Here is a 25,907-nt window from a genome sequence, read left to right on the forward strand (position 1 = left end):
TCATCTATGAATGAGTACATGTGGTGAAAATTGAGGGTTAAAACCGAAAGGTTTTTTAATGGAGCTTAAGCTTAAGAAAACTCACTTAAGCTTAAGAAGTGTCTAAAGAGTGGTGAGACACTAAAACTCCACCTATATGGACTAGAGGTGGTGCCGCCTCTTATGAGAATTGGGAGTATTCTCTAGAGAGTCCATGAATTGGAATTTGCACATGGCCATTAACGGTGCAAGAGCGAGACATGCGGTCTCAAGTGAGCATTAGCGAGGGTGTGTGTGTTATCACCGGTTTGTATTAAAGGAATAATGGTTCAATGCTACGACAACCAAAATTTCATCAAACTTTGTGGTAATTACACTAAAATAAAATTCAAGTCGAAAGACATTTTATCTAATGCACCTAAGCAAAACTTCTTAAAAATGTGTATTTAGTCAATCAAAGTGGGGGAATGTTATATTTTGATATAATATTTTTGATTGATTAAATAAATGTTACAAAAGTTACAAGTTTGTTACTAAAGAGATAATATTTAATCTAGTGGGGGATTGTTATATTATTTATAATAATATAATATATAGATTAAATATGTGTAATAAACTAATAGTATGTAACATATGACAATATATTAGTTGTCATCTTTTTGTAATATTTGGGGAGTTACTTGTTACTATGAGTAACCTCCACCATTATCACCAACATTAAGAGTGTAAAAAGATGTTACACATCTTAATTTGAAATTCTTAATGCCATAGGAGTTGTGGTGTATGTAAGAGTTACATTTGAGTCCATAACACCTATGGAGGTTATGAGTTTGAATTTCAAATTGTGATATCCTAAACACTATATAAAGAGGTCTAAGATGCTCATTTTGGAGAAGAAGTTTTCTATCAAGAAAGCACTTTGCTAGAAAACCCTAAAAGGCTTGATAATTCCCAAAGCTATTTCCTAGAGAGTTCCCTTAGTGCTTAGAGATAGGGGGAAATAAGCTTTTGGACAAAGGTGTAATACCTTGTTCAAGTCATGGTGATCCCCACTAATCTACACTCAAGGTTGTGAGTGAGTGTATATATATATATATATTATTCTCTTGTTATATATATACATATTTTATATTACATGTGTTGTAATCTTCTCTTCTACCTTTCATATATATATAATATAAAGTGTATATATATATATGTATTGTAACATATATTTAATCAATTTCTTAGTTTAGTCCTTGTATTATTTTACAATAGAGTTGTAATAAATCTTGATTTTCTTCCATTGTTATAAAATCTCTAACAATTGAAACTTCAAAAAGTTTTTTTTTTTTTTTTGTCTTTTTTATATATTTTTTAGTCAATTTTGGCTCTCTTTTTTCTTTTCAACTTTTAAGTCCTACTTTTTTTTTTCTTTCTTTCGCTTATCTCTCTCTATTTTTTTTTTTAATTTCTGTTTGTGTCTCTCTCTCTTTTTTTTAATTTTTTTTCTCAACCTAATTTTTTTCTCTTAATATATATAATAAGTGTACATTTTTATATTTCATTTTTTTTTACAAAAATTAAACTTGTTTTTTATTTAAACTACTATTTGTTTTTTTTTTTTGTTAAAAACTAATTATTCCATTAAAAACAACAGAAAAAAAAACCAGTTTCATCAACATCATCCTGGAAAAAAAAAACAATATAAAAAATTATAATCTAAAAAGAATCTAAACTTTAAAAACTAGTTTCATCAACATTGAAAGAAACTAATAATTTCATTTAAAGAATACAAAAAATAGTTTCATCAACAAGATAATGAAAAAAAATTACAATCTAAAGACGATACTAACTTTAAAAACCAGTTTCATCAATATTAAAAGAAACGAATTATTTCATTAAAAGAGACAAAAAAAAATAGTTTCATCAATAACATAATAAAAAATACACAATGCCTAATAACTAATAAACTTTTACAAATTAACGATACTAAATTTAAAAACCAGTTTCGAACATATAAATTTTATATCAATACCTAATAATCAAACTAACTTCATTCTTTATTTTGACATTTAATTTTTTATTTGCTTGCTCAAAAATTAAAGTTAATTTAAACATACAATATGCAACAAATATAACAAAGAGAATCATAAATTAAAATCAAAGAGAAAAAAAAAAGAAACAAAGAAAATTAAAGAGACAAAAGTGCAATAAAAACCATAAAAGAATAACAAAAAAAAAACAGTGGAATGTGAGAAACCAGTTAATAAAACAACTAAAATAAAAACAAACAAATAAAAACCAGTTTCTTGAAATAAATTAATAAAAAATTGAATAAAACTCAATTATGAACAACAATTAAAAAAATAGTTATAAAAACTAGTTACTTAAAAAAACCAGTTATGAAAATAATAAAATAATATGTGTGTCAGAAACTGATTAATTAAAATAAATTAAAAATTGTTGTTCAAATATCATACAATAATAAAACTGGTTTTATACAAACTAAAAAATATATAATAATATCATAAAAATTGAGCAACCCCATTACAGAACAGTTAAAACCTGTTAAACCAGTTTCGACATGTGAAACCAGTTTTGACGTTATAAAAAATCATAACAAAATACAAATGTTAATAATAAAGTTAATTGAAACCAGTTTCATCAGACAATCAAATAAAAACATACACACACACAAATATACAAAAAAAAAATACTAATCACAAATATAATCAAAACAACACATAATGCCTACCAATAATTTAATAACAAAATATAAGTGTAAGTTTCCAACCTAGAAACAAAATAATAAAAAAGTAACTTGAAAAAAAATTCTAATAACATAATGAAACTATTTTTTTATTCTTTTAATGAAATTAATAGTTTCTTTCAATGTTGATGAAACTGATTTTTAAAGTTTATATTATCTTCAGATTATAATTTTTTATATTGTTTTTTCTTCAGGATGATGTTGATGAAACTGGTTTTTTTTTTCTGCTGCTTTTAATGAAATAATTAGTTTTTAACAAAAAAACAAAGAAAAAAATAGTAGTTTAAATTAAAAAAAAAAAAACAAGTTTAATTTCTGTAAAAAAAAATAATATCTATAGTTGAGATCATTTTTTATTTATTTTAGTATTTTATTTTTTAAAAAAATAAAAAATAAATAAAAAAAACACAAATTTAAAGTTTTTTATGGCATTCCTCAAGACTTTTTCCCATATTTGTAAGTTTTTTAAAAAAATGTCATATTTAGTGTAATTAAGTTTTTATGCCATATATATCAAAACTTATCTTTATTTTCCCATATTTTTGTAAATAGCCCAAAAAAATTACAAGAATACTTTGGGCCGGCCCATTAAACATTTATACAGTCCACATACAAATATTTACAAAAACACCACATGCACTAAGCCTTCAACTGTACAGAGCGAACCATGAAGGTGAAAATACCGTGATCGTTTCAAAACCGCAAAACAACCAAAATGAAACCAAAACGATAAAAATACAACTATTAATTCTGGCGAAATCAACTGGAAAAGAAGACCTGCAATGATCTAAACAGAAAATGACGAAAAAAAATCAAAAAAACTGTGAAGAAACTAAAATTACACATTTGTTTTTTGTTTTATTCGATCAAAATAACTCCCCCTAATATCGAAATCTATATTCATGAAATGTAGATCTGTAACAAATAGATCTGGAGCTCCCACCAAATCCAAAACAATGTATGATGTGAAAAATTTAAAAAAAAAACCTCATGAATAATACATCTACGTTATATACAATTGCATTTTGATTGATTACTGGTTTCCAATATAAATATATTTTTTTAGAAACACAATAAGAAGAGTAAATTCGAATTAAGGTACAACCAGTTACGTATAAGTCTGTTTATTTTTTGTTTTGGTTGCCTTATAGTTGCATTATCGTTTTATGATAGTTTATATATTATGCAGGAATTTAATTTGACGGGGACTAAGAAATAGTAGTTATACATAGTAAATTTTGTGCAAAATAGTTGCATATTAGTTTTATAATGAAATAACATATGCAAGTAGCAAAACTATAATAAAACTACAAAACAACTGTATACAAACTAAAATACAGGAAAAACTCTTTGAACATCAACATCCATGATAAATCTCATTGTTACCCATTGATGATATAAAAATGGACAGGAAACAACTAGATAAAAAAACATATTAAAAAAAAATACATACAGAAGGTGTTTACACTATTAAAAAACTATGAAAAAACTATTACAAAATGAGAAATCAATAAACACAAAACCCACAAAAGTTGAATATGAAAAAATTTCAAAAATGGGGGAAAACCAAAAAGAAACCGAAAACAAACCTGAGATAGAAGACCACCATCAACTTGATTATTTTTTTGAGCATCATCTTGACGAATTTTTTTCTGGGCAGCCACCTTCGATTTCTTCTTTGGAGGAGCTCGCCCATGTTTCGACAATGGAGGAGCAAAATCAGAGTCATCCTCCTGATCAACAACAAGACGTTTACCCTTGTTTCTATTAGCTAAAGATTTCAACCCAATTTTAGAGCTTTTCTTTTGAACAGGGGAAGAAGTTAATGAAAAACAAGTTACAGCCATATTTATATATGGATTAAGAGAAAAATAAAAAGAGAGAAAACGGTTATGGAATTTAGTTAATAGGAGTTGAAAAAAAATTTGAAGAACAAAAAAAAAATGAAAAATGGAGTTGGGATTGTGGAGGGGGAAGTGTTCAACTATGGAGGTTGATATTTTAAAAAAAAAAAATTGAAAAGAAATATAAAATAATAGGAAAAAGAAGAGAAAAAGAGGGAAATGATGTATAGAGTGATTGATGTGATGATATATGTCACTCACGTGTCAAAATGCATGATCTGTGTGTGCATGTGGTAAAAATGTAAAAAACTTAAGCAAAAGTATATAAAAGTTGCTTTCACCGTGTTGTAGTATATATGTAATAAAGTTAGCCTTTTTGTATTTTTAGTGTAAAAAGAATTTAATTATTTTGGACCCCAATATTTAAAAATAAATATTAGAGTTGTAATTCTCAATTTCAGAGATTTTATTAAACTCTAGGGGTATTGTTTGATTAATATGTGAAATATGCAATTTTTGTGATTTTTGCTCGGCGACAACGGAAAATGCGATGGATGGCTAGATTGAACACATGGATAAGTTTAGAACTTTATTTCTTAGCGGGGAATATTGTAGAGAAAATAATTATCGGGATTGATCGGGGTTATGGGATTTGACCATTTTACCCCTAGTTTTAGAAATACCCTAGTTTTAAGTTAAGGGGCATTTTAGTCATTTTATTTGGTTAAGAGATAGGTGGCTGCCCTAGGTGAATGACACCTAGCAAGTGAATACTCAGCATGAATTAGTTAATTAAACCCTTTTTCCATTTAAAGAAGAATCAAGAAAAAGAAAGAAAAATAAGGAAAAGAGACTTGTTTCTTTAACTCTCTCTCTCTCTTTCTTTCGGCTGGGACCAAGCAAGGGCAAGGTTCAATTTTTCCTCTTCCATTTCTCTGGAATTTATCAAGGATTCAAGGTTGTAGTAAGTGAGGTAAACCTTAGAAACCTTTATCTTTTGAGTTATGAGTTTTTAGTTGAATTTACTTTGGTTTCAAGCATGATTTTGAATTATGGTGGTTGTTAAGTTTAGAAATGGTTAGGGTTAGGTTTTTATGCTCAATATTGGTTAATTAAGGGTTCTGGTAGTTGATTTTAATGCTTGGTGTTAGTTTTAAGCAAGCTTGAGTTTTGAAACTCAAGCTTTGAGCTTTAATGGCAAGTTGAGTTTCTTTGGTTTATTCTGTGAAATTCTGGTTGGAAATGGTTGGTTATGCATTGTATAGGTACCCTGGAGAGTTTGGTTAAGTTTGGTATTGAATTGAGTTTAGGGTGTTGGTTTTTGTGTTCCCAGCACAGAACCGGTCGACCAATTCTGGGGGACCTGTACCAACCGGTCGACCGGTTGGTGTCCAGTTTTTGGACTTCCGGTTGGGACCGGTCTGCCGGTTGGGAGAATTTTCCGAACCCTAGTTTTTCCCAATTTTGAGATATTTAGAGTATTGCCTTGTTGTTTATCGATAGGAAAACTTTTACGTTCAATTCTAAGTCCCCGGAGAGTGATTTAGTGAGTCACTCATCAGTGTTACAATTAATGTGATTAGGGCATCCATCTAGCGCGAGAATTTTCGTTCAGGTCGGCCAGCACACTTGAATTCGGAAAACAGGTAAGAACTGTATATAGCGTGTTATATGAGATGCATGCATGATGTATGTATGACTGTACATGTTTTGGGTGATATCATAGCGGCACAACAATTGTGTCGGTTCGACAATACAGGCATCGTACTGGTTAAGAGTGATATTCACCCCAGAGAGTATTAATTGGCGCTATCATAGCGGCACAACAATTGTGTCGGTTCAGCAGTACGGGCACAGTACTGGTTAAGAGTGATATCATGGCCAATTGTACTCTTGGGTGCTATTGATGCTATCATGGCGGCACGAACATAGTGCCGGTCCCGCAGTGCGATCATAGTGCTGGTAGTGGGTGATATCATGGTCATTAGCACCAACCATGAAGAACGTTCTTAATCATTTGTTAAGCATTGTAAATAGGTGTATGGGCGCCTAGTTACAAGTCAAAAGTTGTATGATATGTTATATGCTTTTCTTACTGAGTCTTTTGACTCACAGTTCTACTTTCATGTGTAGGTAAAGGAAAGGCGATAACTGAACTGGAGTGAACTTGAGTTCGGATGGGATTGTACATGTCAAAGCAGCGCGACCTGGAGTGTTCGGTCTCGGGACATTTGGGAATTGTATTTTGATAGTCGCTGTGCGACCTGAACAATGTGTATTTTGAAATATTACCTTTAAAAGTTTGAAAACGAGATTCCGGTACTTGTACATATTTTAATATATTATAAAGTTTATTAATTAATACAAAATTTTTAATTTGACACGTTTTTCAAGAAAACTCTTCGATTAGCGAAGATTACACTGTAATTGAAAAAGCACTGTAGCGTGCCTTAGCATTAGGGCGTTACAATTTTGGTATCAGAACCGCCAGGTTTGTCTACCGAAGCTTGCTAAGACATGTACAATCTTCATCAGAGAAAGCTCGGTTCACGGTTCAGTAAGCCCGTACTTGTCTAGTATTTTAAATAATTGTGAATGTGAAAGCATGTTAGGAAGCATAATAGATTTTAACTAATTAATTATTTTAAAGTGCATTGCCTTAAAATCCGTAAGTGCGGTAGTAAGTATGTAAATAGGCTGTTGCCTGACCAGACTGACTTACTAACTGACAGGTTAGTCTTATAGAATGGACACCTGGTGCAATATGGAAAGTCAGAATAAAGTGGCCAGGGCTAGTAACGGTTGGAGAGAATGGAGTCCAAGTTGTCCCTGTAACCAAGGTGAAAGTCCTTGGAGGGTTTTCGACAGGAGTGATGGTTATCAATCACAGGCTCCGTTGGATTTGGAGCAAAGGTTTGCAAAAATGGAAGCTGTGATTCAACGACATGAAGAAGAGATTCAGAGGTTGAAGCAACAAAGGTCTCCTATAGTATCTTTACCACAAATGCCAATCATTTTTTATTCGGTATTACCAGCGAAGCATGGAATGGCTGGTAATCAAGTGGAATCATTGCATGGAAAGAATTGGATCCATGAACCTTCAGTCCTTCAGGGAGATTCAAATATGAAGAATGTTTTTTGGGCTGAAAGCCCTGAGAAAATTATTCCGAGACCTCAGGAGATTATGGCAGAGGGTTAGGATATTACCTGCCTGAATCCAGATTATGGTGGAAGTGGTAGGAACTCCATGATTGAGCGGAAGAGGAAACCTACGTCATCAGTGGTGAGTTTAAGACAGAATAAGCGGTTTCGAAGGTTTCAAGCCAAAGGAGGACGCCAGGGGTATTCTTACCCTGAGTGCCCACGTTGCATGAAACACCATCCCGGAGAATGTAACCGAAAAGTATGTTTTCAATGTGGTATGGTTGGGCATTTTAAGAGAAATTTCTCACATGTGGAGAAAGTAGAGCAAGAGTAAGAAGCGATATTTGTTCCTACTCCAGTGTATGCTAATGTTCAAGCTGATGACGCAGCGAGCTCTTCTGTGGTGGCAGGTCAGCTCCCTGTAAATGACTTCTTTTATTTTGTGTTGTTTGATTCGGGAGCTATACGTTCATACATAGTTATGTGAATAATTAATATTTTTGGATAAGGCCTTGTGATATTTTAGAAATAGGGTTTGGAACCCTAATGCCTAGTGGGGCGTTGGTTATCTCTAATAGGCGCTTTAAGTCTATGCTGGTTAGGATCGAAGATAGGAAGTTGAGCGCTGACCTTATAAAATTGGAATTTATTGAGTTTGACATTATACTGGGAATGGATTTTCTGTTTAAGTGTTCGGCCAGTATAGATTGTAAGCAGAAAATGGTGACTTTTCAGCCGAAGGTGAAGATCCATTTGTTTAGGATGGATCAGTCCTGGGGTCTTGGATCTTGGTTATCTTTGTATTAAGGGTTAGAGATTTACCATGCAGTGACTGTGTAGAATTTCTAGCAATGGTAATTGATTTCTGCAGACCTGAAACATTTGGGCCTGAGGCAGTCAGGGCGGTGGAAGATTTTCTCGACATATTTTTCGAGTAGTTGCCGGAGTTGTCGCGCCGCCACAACGAGAAATTGATTTCGTAATTGATATGGCATCTGGAGTCGAACCTGTTTCTAAAGCTCCATATAGAATGGCTCCAGCGAGACTCAAGGAGTTTAAGTTACAACTTCAGGGGATGCTTGACATTGGGTTTATTCGACCTAGTGTATCGCCCTCGGGAGCTCCGATTCTGTTTGTGAAAAAGAAAGGTGGTTCCCTCAGAATGTGTATTGATTATTGGGAACTAAACAAGCTGATGATTAAGAATAAGTACCCGTTGCCCAGAATCAATGATCTGTTTGAACAGCTTCAGGGAAAGGCAGTATTTTCAAAGATTGATCTATGATTTGGTTATCGTCAACTCAGAATCCGAGAGGAAGACATACCGAAGACTGCTTTTAGAACCAGATATGGGCACTATGAGTTTCTGGTAATATCATTCGGATTGATTAATGCTCCTGCGGCCTTTATGGATCTTATGAATAGAGTATTCAAGGATTTCCTCGATAACTACGTTATAGTGTTTATCGATGATATTCTTGCATACTCTCAATCAGAAGGGAAGCACGAGCATCATCTTCGGATGGTATTACAGCGACTTAGGGACCACAAATTGTATGCGGAGTTTTAAAGTGCGAATTTTGGTTGTCTGAAGTGTCCTTTCTGGGTCATATTGTTGGGTAGAATGGGATTATGATTGATCCAAACAAGGTGGAGTAAGTGAAGTATTGGCCGAGGCCCAAGTTTGTGACGGAAATTCGAAGTTTTCTTGGCTTAGCAGGGTATTATCGACGTTTTGTCGAAGGATTCTTTAAAAAATTTATGCCCCTAACCGAATTGACCAAGAAAAATCAGAGATTTATGTGGTCAGATAAGTGTGAAACAAGTTTCCAGAAGTTGAAGCAACGTTTGATAACAGCTCCGGTGTTAGCTTTGTCATCAGATCCAAAGAAATTTGTGGTTTATTGTGATGAATCCAGACAAGGTTTGGGATGTGTTCTGATGCAAGCTAACAGAGTCATAGTTTATGCTTTTTGTCAACTAAAAGATTATGAGCAATACTATTCAACTCATGAGTTAGGTCATGCTGCGGTGGTTTTGCTTTAAAGATATGGCGACATCATCTTTACGGTAAAAGTGTGATATTTATACTGATCATAAGAGTTTCAAGTACGTTGTCACCCAGAAGAATTTAATAGTGAGACAGAGAAGATGGCTAGAGTTGGTTAAGGACTACAATTATGAGATTTTATATCACCCCGGGAATGCGAATGTTGTGGCTGATGCTTTGAATAGAAAGGGTTCCGGGCAAGTTTGTACTACTGTTCTGTTAGCCCCTTAACTAGCCTTTGGAATGGTTAACGCAGAGATTGAATTCGTAGTTGGAAAGTTACACAGTTTAACACTTCAATCTGATCGATTAGAAAGAATCAGAAAAGCGCAATTGGAATATCTTGAATTAGTTGAGGTTCGAGACGATGTAATGGTCGGTCGGCCTAAAGACTTTTTAGTCTCGAGCAGTGGAATATTGTTATTTAAAGCTTGAGTTTATACTTCTAATGCTGAAGAGATCAAGAAGGAGGTACTTGATGAAGCTCATTCCACACTTACTTATTGCATCCAGGAACAACCAAAATGTATCAGAATTTAAAACCCTATTTTTGGTGATTTGGGATGAAAAGAGAAGTGGTGGATTATGTGTCCAAGTGTTTAACCTGCCAGCAAATTAAAGCTGAACACCAGAGGCCGACAGGGTTACTACAATCTTTAGTCCTTCCTGAGTGGAAGTGGGAGGACATTGCAATGGATTTTGTAACTGGAATACCTAGAACTACGGGAATGTATGATTCAGTAAGGGACATAGTGGACGAATTCACAGAATCAGCTCCCTTTCTACCAGTGAAAGCTACATATTCAGTGGATCAGTATGCTGAGTTGTATGTAAGGGGATCATTCGTCTCCATAGAGCCCCTAAATTTATTGTGTCAGACAGGAATCCAAAGTTCACATCGAAGTTTTGGGTGAGTCTTCAGAAGGCTATGGGTATCAAGTTAAAGTTTAGTACAACCTTTCACCCTCAGGCTGAGGGCTAGTCAGAAAGAACAATTCAAATATTGGAAGATTTACTGCGAGCCTGTGTCATGGACTTGAGAGTTCATGGAGTAAGTACTTTCCTTTAATTGAGTTCTCCTACAATAATAGCTACCATAGTACTATAGGAATGGCTTCCTATGAGATGTTATATGGTAGAAAATGTCGTTTCCCTATTCATTGGGACGAGATTGGAGAAAGAAAGTACTTGGGTCCAGAGTTAATGCAGAGGACCACTGAGGCTATTGATAAAATCAAAAATTTGGATGCTTGCTTCTCAAAGCAGGCAGAAAGTTATGCTGACCTGAGGTGCAGAGATGTTACATTTTGGACAGGGGAACATGTTTTCTGCGGGTTTCACTATAATGAAGGGTATTAGGTGCTTCGGGAAGAAGGGTAAGTTAGGCCCTAGGTTCATTGGGCCAATTCAGATACTTGAGAAGGTCGGGCAGGTAGCGTATCGGCTAGCCTTACCACCAGCATTGTCGGCTGTTCATGACATATTTCATATTTCCATGTTAAGAAAATACGTGTCAGACCCGACTCATATCTTGAGTTATGAAGCCCTTGAACTGCAATTAGACTTATCCTATAAAGAACAACCTATTCAAATTCGGAACAAGACTATTGTTCTAATTAAGTGCTCTGGAGGATCGGTGAATTGGAGTCTGATATGAGGACTCAGCATATCCAGAGTTATTCAAGTTAGATTTCGAGGACGAAATCCTTTTAACGGGGGGATAATTGTAATGACCGCCTTAGTAAATTGGATTAGAAAAGACAATTAGCACTAATTTCTATTATTTTATTATTATTTATGAATTTAATTATTTTGGACCCCAATATTTAAAAATAAATATTCGAGTTGTAATTCTCAATTTCGGAGATTTTATTAAACTCTAGGGGTATTGTTTGATTAATATGTGAAAGCAATATTTGTAATTTTTGCTCGGCGACAACGGAAAATGCGATGGATGGCTAGATTGAACACATGGGTAAGTTTAGAACTTTATTTCTTAGCGGGGAATATTGTAGAGAAAATAATTATCGGGATTGATCGGGGTTATGGGATTTGACCATTTTACCCCTAGTTTTAGAAATACCCTAGTTTTAAGTTAAGGGGCATTTTAGTCATTTTATTTGGTTAAGAGATAGGTGGCTGCCCTAGGTGAATGACACCTAGCAAGTGAATACTCAGCATGAATTAGTTAATTAAACCCTTTTTCCATTTAAAGAAAAATCAAGAAAAAGAAAGAAAAATAAGGAAAAGAGACTTGTTTCTTTAACTCTCTCTCTCTCTTTCTTTCGGCTGGGACCAAGCAAGGGCAAGGTTCAATTTTTCCTCTTCCATTTCTCTGGAATTTATCAAGGATTCAAGGTTGTAGTAAGTGAGGTAAACCCTAGAAACCTTTATCTTTTGAGTTATGAGTTTTTAGTTGAATTTACTTTGGTTTCAAGCATGATTTTGAATTATGGTGGTTGTTAAGTTTAGAAATGGTTAGGGTTAGGTTTTTATGCTCAATATTGGTTAATTAAGGGTTCTGGTAGTTGATTTTAATGCTTGGTGTTAGTTTTAAGCAAGCTTGAGTTTTGAAACTCAAGCTTTGAGCTTTAATGGCAAGTTGAGTTTCTTTGGTTTATTCTGTGAAATTCTGGTTGGAAATGGTTGGTTATGCATTGTATAGGTACCCTAGAGAGTTTGGTTAAGTTTGGGATTGAATTGAGTTTAGGGTGTTGGTTTTTGTGTTCCCAGCACAGAACCGGTCGACCGATTCTGGGGGACCTGTACCAACCGGTCGACCGGTTGGTGTCCAGTTTTTGGACTTCCGGTTGGGACCGGTCTGCCGGTTGGGAGAATTTTCCGAACCCTAGTTTTTCCCAATTTTGAGATATTTAGAGTATTGCCTTGTTGTTTATCGATAGGGAAACTTTTACGTTCAATTCTAAGTCCCCGGAGAGTGATTTAGTGAGTCACTCATCAGTGTTACAATTAATGTGATTAGGGCATCCATCTAGCGCGAGAATTTCCGTTCAGGTCGGCCAGCACACTTGAATTCGGAAAACAGGTAAGAACTGTATATAGCGTGTTATATGAGATGCATGCATGATGTATGTATGACTGTACATGTTTTGGGTGATATCATAGCGGCACAACAATTGTGTCGGTTCGACAATACAGGCATCGTACTGGTTAAGAGTGATATTCACCCCAGAGAGTATTAATTGGCGCTATCATAGCGGCACAACAATTGTGTCGGTTCAGCAGTACGGGCATAGTACTGGTTAAGAGTGATATCATGGCCAATTGTACTCTTGGGTGCTATTGATGCTATCATGGCGGCACGAACATAGTGCCGGTCCCGCAGTGCGATCATAGTGCTGGTAGTGGGTGATATCATGGTCATTAGCACCAACCATTAAGAACGTTCTTAATCATTTGTTAAGCCTTGTAAATAGGTGTATGGGCGCCTAGTTACAAGTCAAAAGTTGTATGATATGTTATATGCTTTTCTTACTGAGTCTTTTGACTCACAGTTCTACTTTCATGTGTAGGTAAAGGAAAGGCGATAACTGAACTGGAGTGAACTTGAGTTCGGATGGGATTGTACATGTCAAAGCAGCGCGACCTGGAGTGTTCGGTCTCGGGACATTTGGAAATTGTATTTTGATAGTCGCTGTGCGACCTGAACAATGTGTATTTTGAAATATTACCTTTAAAAGTTTGAAAACGAGATCCCGGTACTTGTAAATATTTTAATATATTATAAAGTTTATTAATTAATACAAAATTTTTAATTTGACACGTTTTTCAAGAAAACTCTTCGATTAGCGAAGATTACACTGTAATTGAAAAAGCACTGTAGCGTGCCTTAGCATTAGGGCGTTACAAAAACTCTTTTTATTGATTATTATATCTGGAAAAAATTGTTTTATTACAGAGCAAGGAAGAGTTTATATAGGGTTGTAGTAGACAGAGTTAAGCTCAAATCCGTTATAACAAACTCAACTAATTAACAACTAATTACAATTAAGGTAAAGCTTATTACAAATTCTAATAGCCTCCCTCATGATGGTGTGTATAAAATTAAATATATGACACCCATCTTGGAAACAATTTCAAAAAAAATAAAAAGAAACAAATCCTTGGTAAATATATCAGCTATATAAGTTGTTCCGAGAAGAAACATGTAGTAACTTGAGGACTCCTTGATGAACTTTCTTGCGGACAAAATGGCAATCTATCTCCACATACTTTGTGTGCTCATGAAAGACAGGGTTTTCACTTATATAAATTGCAGCAGTGTTGCCGTAGTAGAGATTGGCAGGAGGAGTATGGTTGACCTCGAGATCTTTGAGGAGAGCAAGGATCCAAGTTACTTCACAAGGGCCATTGGCCATTACCCGATACTCGGCTTCAACTGATGAACGAGAAACAGTTGGCTGCTTTTTGAACTTCCAGGAGATAAGAGAAGAGCCTAAAAAAACACAATAGCCAGAAATTGAATGCCTTGTATCCTAGCAGCCACCCCAGTTTGCATCTGAGAAAAAAGACAGGGGACAATCTGGGGGGAAAGGCTGGTTTCTACATAAGCAGGGCGTTTTGTAGTAGTTTTGGATGAGAAAACAAATGCCTTGACACGAAGTAGCTTAAAGGTATTGTAGGATCCTTTGTGTAGGATGTAAATGAGGTACTTGGGGGGAGTTAAAAATTGACTTAAACCTATTGACAACATAAGTAATGTCAGGTTGAGTAATGGTTAAGTAAATAAGTTTACCAATCAAGCTCTGATATGAAGTAGGATCGGACAGGAGCTCACCTTGATCTTTGGTGAGATTTAAATGGGGTACTTGGGGGGAGTTAAAAATTGACTTAACCTATTGACAACATAAGTAATGTCAGGTTGAGTAATGGTTAAGTAGATAAGTTTACCAATGAGACTCTGATATGAAGTAGGATCGGACAGGAGCTCGCCTTGATCTTTGGTGAGATTTAAATTTGGATCCATAAGTGTGGAGGCTGGTTTTACACCAGTATAACCTGTATTGGTGAGGAGTTGAAGTGTGAATGGCCATTGTGATATATTTATGCCTTCTTTGGAACGGTTGATCTCTAAGCCAAGAATCGTAAGGAACCAATGTCCTTAAGTTTGAATTTTCTGTCCAAGGACTTTTTAAATGAGGTAATGACAATTGTGTTATTGCTAGAAATTAATATATCGTCAACATAAATGAGAACGACAATAAAAGATGTTAATGTTTGTCTTATGAAGAGAGAATGATCTGATAGAGACTGTTTGAAACCATCATTGAGAAGTGTTGTACAAAGTTTTTCATACCATTGGTGAGAGGCTTGTTTGAGGCCATATATACTCTTTTGCAATTTGCAGACAAAGTTGGCAGGACATGGATAGCCGGGGAACTTTCATGTATACTTTTTCATGGAGGTCACTATGTAAGAAGGCGTTATTGACATCTAATTGGTGAAAAGTCCAGTCATTCATGGTTGCAAGTGCAAGGAGCACTTTTAACGTGTTGAACTTTGCGACTGGGGCATATGTTTGAATCGACACCTTGTTGTTGGGAGAAGCTTTTGGCAACAAGACGAGCTTTATATTCTCCACGAGAGTTGTATTTGATCTTATACACCCATTTGTACCCAATAGCCTTGTGGCCGGGTGGGAGTTTTGTAATTATCCAAGTATTATTCTTTTAAGAGCATCGATTTCAATATCCATAGCATTGAGCCATTTGGAGAATTTAGAAGCTTCTTTATAGCTTTTTGGTTCTATAGCAGTATAGGTTGTAAGGATGGCTATTTTGAATGATGGAGATAGATTGTAATATGACAAAAAGTTTGAGAGTGGAAAGGATGTAGATGTAGCATGACAAATGTAGTCACAAGGTTATTTGGAGTTTTGATAGTCCGGCCATATGTTATTTTCTTCTCAGGAGGATCCTTAGGAGAAGGGAAAGGTTGAAGAGAAGAGGTAATGGGACTATGAACATGTAAAATATGGGGTGTGAAGTGGTTATGTATATCATTTTCTGAAGTATGATTTTGGAAAAGAAATATAGTTTCATGAAATACCACATCTTGGGAGTGATATAATTGATTGGTTTAAAGGTCAAGAAGAGTGTATGCCTTCATACCGTCAGGGTATCCTAGAAAAACAGAAGCTCTGGTTTTAGGGGAGAATTTATGCCTTTGAGAATCAAGGGTGGAAGCATAAGCTAAACACCTAAATGTTCTTAAGTGATCATAATTTGGTTCTTTGTTGTGTAGAAGAAAGAAAGGTGTTTTGCCTTTGAATAGGACTGATGGGATCCTATTGATTAAGTAGGTGGTTGTTTGAATGTTGTAGGGCCAATATACTAAAGGAACATTGGATTGGAAACTCAATGCCCGGGCCACATTCAATGGGTGTTGGTGTTTTCTTTCCACAACTGAGTTTTGTTGTGGTTTGTCCACACACGAATGATGATGTATAATGCCTTTAGAGGCAAAAAAAAGTTGTCAAATTGAACTCTTTAGCATTATCTGAATGAATAGTTTTAATAGAGGTAGAAAATTGAGTACATATCATGCTATGAAAGGCAGGAATAATGGTCTGAACTTCAGACTTAGTTTTTAGCATGTATGTCTAAGTATTTTAATAGAGGTAGAAAATTGAGTACATATCATGCTATGAAAGGACGAAATAATGGTCTGAACTTCAGACTTAGTTTTTAGCATGTATGTCCAAGTATACCTTGAGTGTTCATCAACAATTATTAAAAAATATTTGTAACCTACCACACTGATTATATTAAAAGGCACCCATATATCAATGTGAATGAGGTCAAAAATAGCAGCAGCAAAGTTATTTTGAAAAATAAATGGTAGCTTTTTTTCCATGGCTAAATGGAGAATGGAACAATGAGGATTTAGTTGTGAAGAAAAAGAACTATCAATCTTTTTATTGATCATGTTGGAAATATACATGGAAGGGTGACTAAGGCGATTGTCCCATTGGTCTACATAACAGAAAATAAGGCGATTTGGCCTTTCAATTACATTCTTATGAACTATAAGAGAAGATTGACAAGAGGCAGTTGCGATGGAACAGCTTTGAAGAAGCTGGTATAGATTTCCTTGCTTTCTAGTTGTCCCAATCAACAAAGTCTGAGATGGATCCTAAATATAACAACAATTTGTGCGAAAAACCACATCATGAGCATTGTTGTTGAGATAATCATTGACTAAAAAAAGATTGAACCTAAATGATTGAATATTATGGAGAGAAATGTGCGGTGAGATGTAAACTGTGCCAATATTTTCAATAGGAATAGATGTTCTATTTGGTAACAGAACAATTTTAGGGAAAGAAGTATTTGAAAAAGATGCAAAACATAGTTTATTGCAACACATGTGGTGTGTAGCACCGTAGTCAACAATCCAAGAGAAAAAAGGGGAAGGAGTGTTACCAGACATATTAGATGCGGGTGCAGGTGTAGGGTCAACTCGAGGAGCTTGATTGTTGAGTTGTTGACTAAGCAAAGAGATTAGTTGCTGACACTAAAAATAAAGATTAATGTTGGAGGTAGAAGCCTCATTTGAATCAGTGAGTTACTCGTTGGAAGTGGCCAAATTAACAGCAGATTTGCCTTTGTCTGCTTTATCTTGTCACCATATCCAGGGGAAATCCATGGATGAAATAGAATTTTTCCACAAGATGCCCCGGTTTGCCACAATTGGAGCAAGATGGTCGTGGTTTCTTTGTGCGAGATTGAGTAGGATGGTTTGTGGATGGGCGGGTGGTAGCGTCTAAAGAAAGAGAGGATCCAAGGGTTCTTTGTCGTTCTTCTTGAACGATCATGGAAAAGACCTTGGAAATTGAGGGAATATGTTGGTTGAAAAGATCTGAGCTTGGACAGAGCCATAAGATTCATTTAAACCAATCGAGAATTGAAGAACTTGGTTCTGGTTGTAGTAATCCAAGAGGTTTTTCATAGCACCACATGTGCAAGTAGCAGCAGGTTGAAAATCTTTGAGACAGGACCAGGAGAGAGGATCTAACCCCTAGCATGCATGCTGAGGCTGATTTGATAGTCTATGCCTTAGCTGTGGTTCAATCTGAAAGTGATCCTGAACCTACTACCTATGAAGAAACCACTGCTTGCAAATCAAAGAAAAAGTGGCTTGCTGCTCTGGGTGAAAAAATGCACTCCTTGAAGAAGAACAAAACTTGGATTTTGGTGCCTAGGCCACAAGATAAGAAAGTTGTCTCCTGCAGATGGTTGTTTAAAGAGAAAGAGGGAATGACAAAGGGAGAGCCACCTAGATACAAGCTAGATTGGTAGCTAAGGGGTTCACACAGGTTGAGGGGGTAGATTACACAAACATCTTCTCACCCATTGTAAAGTACAAAACCATAAGAATGATGCTAGCCATTGATGCACACAATGACTTGGAGGTTGAGCAGTTAGATGTCAAAATTGCTTTCTTAAATGGTTTTCTGGATGAAGAGATTTTCATGGAGCAACCACCTAGTTTTCAAGTGGAAAATGGCAAAACAGATCTGGTTTGCTTGCTTAAAAGATCTTTGTATGGGTTGAAACAATCACCCAGACAGTGGACTCAAAGGTTCAATCAGTTTGTTCAAAGTATTGGCTTTTCAAGATCAAAATTTGACTCTTGTCTCTACTACAAGGAAATAGGGACACCTAAGGTTGTGTACCTATTACTATATGTTGATGATATGACGATCATTAGCAAAGAAAAGACTGAAAGTCAAGCCATTAAAAACAAACTTAATTCTAAATTTGAAATGAAGGACTTGGGAGCTGTCAAGAAAATTCTGAGAATAGAAGTCATAAGAAGTAGGCAAGAAGGGAAGATGACACTGACTCAGAGAAGCTACATTGAGAAAGTAATCAAGAAATTAAACTTGGATTCATCTAAGGCCACTGCTGTGCCACTTGCGTGGCATTTTAAATTGTCGAATGAATATTGTCCTAAAACTGAAACATAGAGAAAAAACATGAAAGGTGTACCCTACGCTATGGCTGTTGGATGTCGAATGTATATCATGGTTAGTACTAGACCTCATATAGCTCATTCTCTGAGTGTATTAAGCAGGTTTATGGCAAACCATGGGTTAGAACACTGGAATGTAGTGAAGTGGCTGATTAGATACTTGAAAGGTACAATCAAGTATGGTCTCATTTATCAAAAAGACACATCAAATGTGAGATTAGAAGGCTATGTTGATGCTGATTATGCATCAAACAGGGATAACAGAAGATCTACTACTGCCTATGTGTTCATGGTCAACAGAAGCTGCATATGTTGGAAATCACAACAACAACTAGTGGTGGCACTATCAACTACAAAATCTGAATTCATGGCCACCATTGAAACTTTCAAGGAAGCTATTTGGTTACAGGGAATACTACAAGAGTTGCAACTACTCAAAGACAAAGGGACAGTCTATTCTGATATTCTGTCATCAATTCACCTATGTAAGAACCCTGTATACTATGAGAAGAGCAAGCACATTGACATTAGACTATACTAGATTCAAGAGAAGATTGAGGACAGGGTTCTGGATTGGAAAAGGTGCACACTATTGGGATTTTATGCCTTAAATAAAACCCATTTCAATATAATCTGATTTGTTATCAATAGAAGATTAGAAGTCATTTATGTTTACATGTAGTTTTCATGTTTATGGTTTAATGTATACAATTTTTATTAAGTCCAAAACATATAGTTATTCACAATTACAGTGATGTCAACACAGTGGAAGGTAATTGTAATTATATGCTTCAAAAGATAATGTCCATGATTCATCAGTGCACTGGATTTACACTGATGTGATAGTTAGTGATAAAGCTTACTTACACCTTGGATAAGTGTTATGTTCTTTCCAGAAGATTGGCAAAGTATGCTAGCATCGGATGTATGGAGTATACATTGGACTGGGACCGATATTGATCTTAGTAAATATATTATAATCTTACTGTTGTATTTTTCTAAATCAATATCACTGGTTGATCTTAGATCAAAATATCTTAACCCTGACATGGTTAGGTTCGATCTCAAGAGTGTTATTTGTATTTTTTGAGTTGTTAGTTAAAGCCTACCATTTGGTTCGGGTTGAACGTATAGTTTGAGAACATGATAGTACAATTAAGTGGGAGTGCTAAACATAGATATGGAATCTATAGCTTTTATCTGGACATAGAAGTGAAATGATAATTTCCTTCGAGCTTGGCTTAATAGAGATAAATGGAAGAGCTCTTATTTCAGTGATTATATTAGTTTACTGAATTATCATTTATAGAAAGCTAAGTGTTTTAAGGATAAAATACATTGAGGGGTAAAACGATAAATTTGTCCCTACTCGGTGTAAATCATCTATAGAGGATCTTTGATTATTGGGATTAGAACGATGGTTAAAAAATTTCATAGCGTATCTATATCGTGGAACATATAGAGTGTTCTATATAATTGAGAGTGTATTCAATTCCAAATCTATAGTGGTGCAAGGAGGAATTAATAAGTTAGAGAATTTACTTGGTAAATTCTAGATCTGCTTATCGAAAGTTCGGTTATATAGGCCCATGGCCCCCATACTAGTTGAGCCAATATTGCTTGTAAGACTCAGTTAATTGATTTTAATTAATCAATTATAATTCTAAAATTAGACTATATAATATTTATGAATTTTCACTAAGCTAGGGCTTAATTATGAAGAAAAGAGATTCTAGGGTTTATTTGTTAATTAAGAGACTTTATTGAGTCTAATTAATAAATATATTAAATGACAATTTTATTCGATAATTAATTTTAATTATTAAATAAATAGTTTTGGCATTTAAGTGGTTGAATAGGAAAATATGACATTTGTGAAAGAATAGGATAAATAGTTGAAAAATAGCAAAATTGCAAGTGGTGGGCCCACATCCTATGGCCAACCACTATTGCATGATTTTACCATTTATTTATCAATTTTTTAATGTCAAATAACTCAAACCTAAACCTAGAAGGATTCTTATAAATAGATAGTGATGGACTCAAATTGAAAGATGATAGTATTGATGCACTTAAGCCTTTCAGTCAAATTTGAGCCTTCTCTTCTTCTCTCTATTTCGAATCCTTCTTTCTCTCTTTCTCTCTTCTAAATTTGAACCCTGTAGTGATAGAGTACATGCCCATGTATAGCAAGTTGGTACTCAATCATAGTGTGTAAGACTGTGAAGTCAAGAATCCAATCAACTGAAGGAGGATTGGATTCAGATCTTGGTGATACTCTGCTACAGAAAGGATACAAGGGTTACAGATCTGAGTGGAAAGAGTCATTTAATTCTGCTGCAACCAATATAAGGTTTCTTGAACTTTATATGTGTTTAAATTCCATTGTTTTAGAAATTCATATTTAGGATGTTAAACAACATACATGGTAGTAAATCTATATCCTGGTAAAATAATCCCCAACACACACAAGTGACAACCTACAGACATGGGAACTAAGGTTCTCACTTTCAGTAAACTGATGCATTGTCTCAGTTTGCTGAACATTGGTACTTGCTGAACAAATTTGAGATATCAACATCATTAAGGCTTCTGTGAAAAGATTGCTGGTAGTTTGCTTTAGAGAATCAAGGTGGAAATTTGTGGAAGTTGATCCTCTAAACCAGCCTAAAAACTAACTCACCTACACTAACTAACTTAACTAACTTTTTGTTATGTTAGTTAGTTAGTTGGTACTGTTATACACCTATTTTCTAGTTGTGAGTTATACCTATAAATAGACTACTCTTTTCACTTTTGTAAGGAGAGAATTGAGAGAGAGTTTAGCGAGTGAGTGCTTAGTTTTCTAAGCTGTGAAACCATGTTTTTGAAGGGGTCAAGAACAGAGGGTGTACTCGGGTAGGAGATGAGAAACTGAGATTGTTTCTCTGGTGTGTTTCTCGAGTGTTGCAGAGTTGTGATTGCTCTTGTATTGGTGCTTGTATCTCTACTCTCTTGTTCTCTATGTTAATGAAAGAATTGGTGATGTTTTCTCAGCTGGAGTATGGCCAGGGACCGAATTGATCTCTAGGACCGGAACCAGGATAAATCTTGTTGTCTCCTTCTAGTTCAATTCAGTTTTGTTACTTTATGTTGTTAACTGGTTTATTTGTGTGTGTTATTGCTATTCAAGTTGTTGATTTAATGCAGGTTTTAGATTGAATTCTTGATGTTATTGTTGCTGAATTTACAACAATATTTTTATATGAATATATTTTTGATATATTATAAAAAGAGATATTTTTTTAATTAAGTAGTTAAACTAAGTATAGACATTTAAATTTCTCTTTCATTAGTTGTTATTAGATTAAAATTTGATGATTTAATATTTTTAAAATTAATATTTATAGTTAAATTTATTTACTGATCATTCATAGCTAATACCCATTAAAAAGTGTCCATTTATATAGATAAATATAAATATAAATTTATAACATTTTTTGTAATAGATACATCAATTTAAAACATTTTCAATGTTCCAAAAAAAAAAAAGTCTAAAACATTTTCTTACTGATAATTTGATGTCTTGAAAATATCCTTTATCATTATCAAAAGATAAATAATAATATTAAAAGAAAAACTTCAAGAAATAAAAAGGGATATGGTAGTCCGAAATCCATAATCCATATTATTACCATGGAAATGGAAGAAGATCAAAACACCAAAATCAAACAAAAAAGAAGCCTTTTAATACTAAGCTGCATCTTACTAACCCTCGGCAACTGCGGGGGGCCACTAGTCATGCGGCTCTACTTCATCCACGGCGGCAAACGAGTCTGGCTCTCCAGCTGGCTCGAGACCGGTGGCTGGCCCATCATTCTACTCCCCTTAGCCGCCGCTTACTACCAACGCCGCCGCCGCTGCACAAGAACCGCTAAGCCCATCCAGATGAAGCCATTCTTGTTCTTCAGCTCAGCCTTAATCGGCTTGCTGACCGGCTTAGACGACTACCTGTACGCGGAAGGCGTGGCTCGGCTACCGGTCTCGACTCTGTCACTAATAATAGCGTCCCACCTGGGATTCACGGCCGCATTCGCTTATCTGCTAGTGAAACAGAAGTTCACGTCGTATTCGGTAAACGCTGTCGTTTTGCTGACGATGGGTGGGGCCGTGCTGGCCCTCCACACGAGCGGTGACCGGCCCAAGGGAGAGTCGGAGAAGGAGTACATAGTGGGGTTCTTTATGACACTCTCGGCGGCCGCTCTGTACGGCTTTGTGTTGCCGCTTGTAGAGTTGATGTACAAGAAATCGAAGCAGAGGATTACTTACTCCTTGGTCTTGGAGGTTCAGTTGGTCATGTGTTTTTTCGCCACTGTTTTTTGCACCATCGGCATGCTTATTAACAATGATTTCAAGGTTAGTTTTATTCATATTTCCTCTTTTATTTTTATTTTCACTGATGATCATTTCATTTGGTTGGTGGAGTTTATTTTACTACACTACGAGTTTAGAATGAAACAATATCAATATTTTAATTAAAACAATGAACAAACATAAGGACTAATTAGTAAGAAAAAGAAACAAGTTTTTTTTTTTTTTTTCGAGAAGAAAGGAAAGTAAAATAGTTGATTATCGATCGATAAGATAGAATGAACTTTGAAAGTAAAATATAACGGACGGTGCTTATTGCTTTTGTGTGTTAAAGAAAGGCATCATGATTTTCTTTGAATTACAATTTCAACAAGTTAAAAGACTATTAGTAAATACAATATAACCTCCATCTAAAAATACTTTATTAAAAAATAACTTCTAATTTATTATAAAAAAAAAATTAAATATCACTTTGAGACAATTATAAATAAGAATAATTTATAAATTGTAATTAGTTATACATTATTCAAGTCCAATATTAACAAAATAGGCCTCTATATAAGAATAATTACATCTCAATAAAATATATACATATATTTTTTATTTTATAAATTTATTTATGTAAAATTTATAATTTATTTTAAATTGTAATAAATATTATATTTACTCAAAAATAATTTTATTATAATGTAGCATTAAGGATTGTTTATTGTTATTATTGTTATATTGATATTTTTTGGTGTTTAGAATTTGTTTTTCAAGTATAATTCTATTTGGTTATAATCTCTTAAATAGAGATTCTACTTTAATAATATTCTAATTTTTTATTCTAATATATACAAAAAGTGTATATGTGTAGCGTCACTCTAAGACATATAGCAAACTTACACTTAAAACAAATATATACAAAAGTCTAAGTAGTCATATCATTTAGTATATACTGATTACATTTATTGTGCACCTACCAATACTCGTTATTGTTTATATTAGTCTAATAGTGTGGACCATTTATGCAATTTCTTAATATTTTTTATTTACAATTATATTAAAATTAATGATATTTCAATGTGTATAATTTGTTGGTGTAATTATGAGTAATCATTTTCCTTGCCTTATACTTACGCTAATTTCAAAAAAAAAAAAAAAAAAAAAAATTCCTTGCCTTAATATATGCAATTAGATTTTGAGATTTTATATTTTTTCTTTTTTCCTATTCAAAAAATTGTATATTGCATGTCAAAAAATAATTGTACATTGGTTATGATAAATCCAAAATTCTGAAAGGTATAGCTGAGTTTGAAAAGTCTATGGCTTTTGGCTTTACGTTGTTTTCCAAGTTCTTATCACTGAATCGTACAAATTTTGCCAACTAAATAAAGATATCAAATTCCATCATGAAAAAAAGTAATAAAAGACGGCTGGGAGTGGAAGCTGCTTTTTAGTTTGGACGCTGCCCATTCAAGTGGCTATAACTATCATATTCTTTTTTCTTCTTTCTTTTTTTCTCTCTATCAGATTCAATCAACTAGAAAAGTTATATATATATATATATTATGATACATTTATTTAATTAATGATAGGTTATTCCAAGAGAAGCAAAAAAGTTCGGTATGGGTGAAACGGAATACTATGTGGTGCTGGTATGGAGTGCAATAGTTTGGCAAGCATTTTTCTTGGGAGCAATCGGAATCATCTTCTGCGCCTCATCTTTGGTATCTGCGATTGTAATTGCATCTCTCCTGCCGGTGACTGAGGTTTTGGCTGTTATTTTTTACCGTGAAAATTTCAAAGCCGAAAAAGGAGTCTCACTTGCACTCTCTCTCTGGGGCTTTGTCTCCTATTTTTATGGTGAGATAAAACACACCAATAAAAATAAGAAGATGCCGGCCCCCCAAGAATCAGAAATTCATGGCATTTTAGATACTTCATGAAATAATTTTCTTTTTGTTAATTTCCACTTGGGAAAGTTTGAAGTACAAGCATCTCCAATCAGCCAGGTCTAGACATTTGACATCCGAAAGGTGTGGCACCAAATATTAATGGGTTTAGCAATGTCACTGAGTTCGCAAAAGTAGCAATAAACTTTACTGTTACAATCACTTTGAAGGGGTAAACATGCTAATATATGACAAAAAAAATCGAAGTAAGAAAAGTGTAAAAGTTTATAACAAAATTACTTTGCCAATTAAGACTTGACTGCTGAGCTTGCAGATCACAACAATTTCAAATACAAACATGCTAAACAGAGAAACCAAAATGTTAATGAAAGATGTCGAGATAAAACGCAGCGACAGATAAAGAAACTATAATATCAAGTTGCTGTGCTGCGGTTCCCAAGAAGTGTACGAGCGGCTTTTATATGGTGATTCAAATTTGGCAGCACCTTGGACAAAAGTGGACACTGTTTGGAAATGGACGACATGGATTTCTTGAGCTCCCAAAATGGTTTCCTGTGAAACTGAATTGGCCACTACAAAAATTGAATAACAAATGGTCTCCTTCCAAAACATTAAACGAGACCTGAGATCTCTTCATCAAATATCACACTCCAAACCTGTATTTATCACCTATTATTATTTACTAGATCTCAATCTGTCACCTATCTATCTGAAAATCAATATGCTTTCGGCAAAAATAATGATTCGACTAAAAATTCCTCAAGCATCCTTTCCCTCTCTCAGACAGAGACAATACTTCTGATAAATGGACCCTGCAAAACCATACAACAAAGTTATCAATGTATGCAAAACTGTCTTAACTTGGTGCTAAATAAAGCCACAACACCATATGA

The 25,907-nt window shown here is 34.5% G+C and overlaps 3 protein-coding genes across 5 annotated transcripts in view; 2 read left to right on the forward strand and 1 right to left on the reverse strand.

Moving 5' to 3' along the window:
• Positions 1 to 18,791: 18,791 nt before the first annotated feature.
• On the forward strand, positions 18,792 to 19,307 carry LOC133032278 (secreted RxLR effector protein 161-like). The gene has a single exon (XM_061106160.1). The coding sequence runs from the start codon at positions 18,792 to 18,794 to the stop codon at positions 19,305 to 19,307; it is 516 nt and encodes a 171-aa protein (XP_060962143.1).
• A 2,949-nt stretch (positions 19,308 to 22,256) lies between these two features.
• Positions 22,257 to 25,168, forward strand: LOC115712939 (purine permease 1). Its single transcript, XM_030641372.2, has 2 exons — positions 22,257 to 23,161; positions 24,697 to 25,168. Exons 1-2 carry the CDS (start codon positions 22,442 to 22,444, stop codon positions 25,045 to 25,047), a joined length of 1,071 nt encoding a protein of 356 aa, XP_030497232.2. The 5' UTR covers positions 22,257 to 22,441; the 3' UTR covers positions 25,048 to 25,168.
• A 92-nt stretch (positions 25,169 to 25,260) lies between these two features.
• LOC115722410 (chaperone protein dnaJ 1, mitochondrial) overlaps positions 25,261 to 25,907 on the reverse strand; it is a 29,698-nt gene continuing 29,051 nt past the window's right edge. For all 3 annotated transcript variants that reach the window (XM_061106784.1, XM_061106779.1, XM_061106782.1), the window contains one exon: positions 25,261 to 25,826. The gene's annotated coding sequence lies outside the window, so the exon portion shown is untranslated. The remainder of the gene's footprint in view (positions 25,827 to 25,907) is intronic.

This window comes from Cannabis sativa, chromosome X (assembly GCF_029168945.1).
Source record: "Cannabis sativa cultivar Pink pepper isolate KNU-18-1 chromosome X, ASM2916894v1, whole genome shotgun sequence".
Taxonomy (NCBI): Eukaryota; Viridiplantae; Streptophyta; class Magnoliopsida; order Rosales; family Cannabaceae; genus Cannabis; species Cannabis sativa.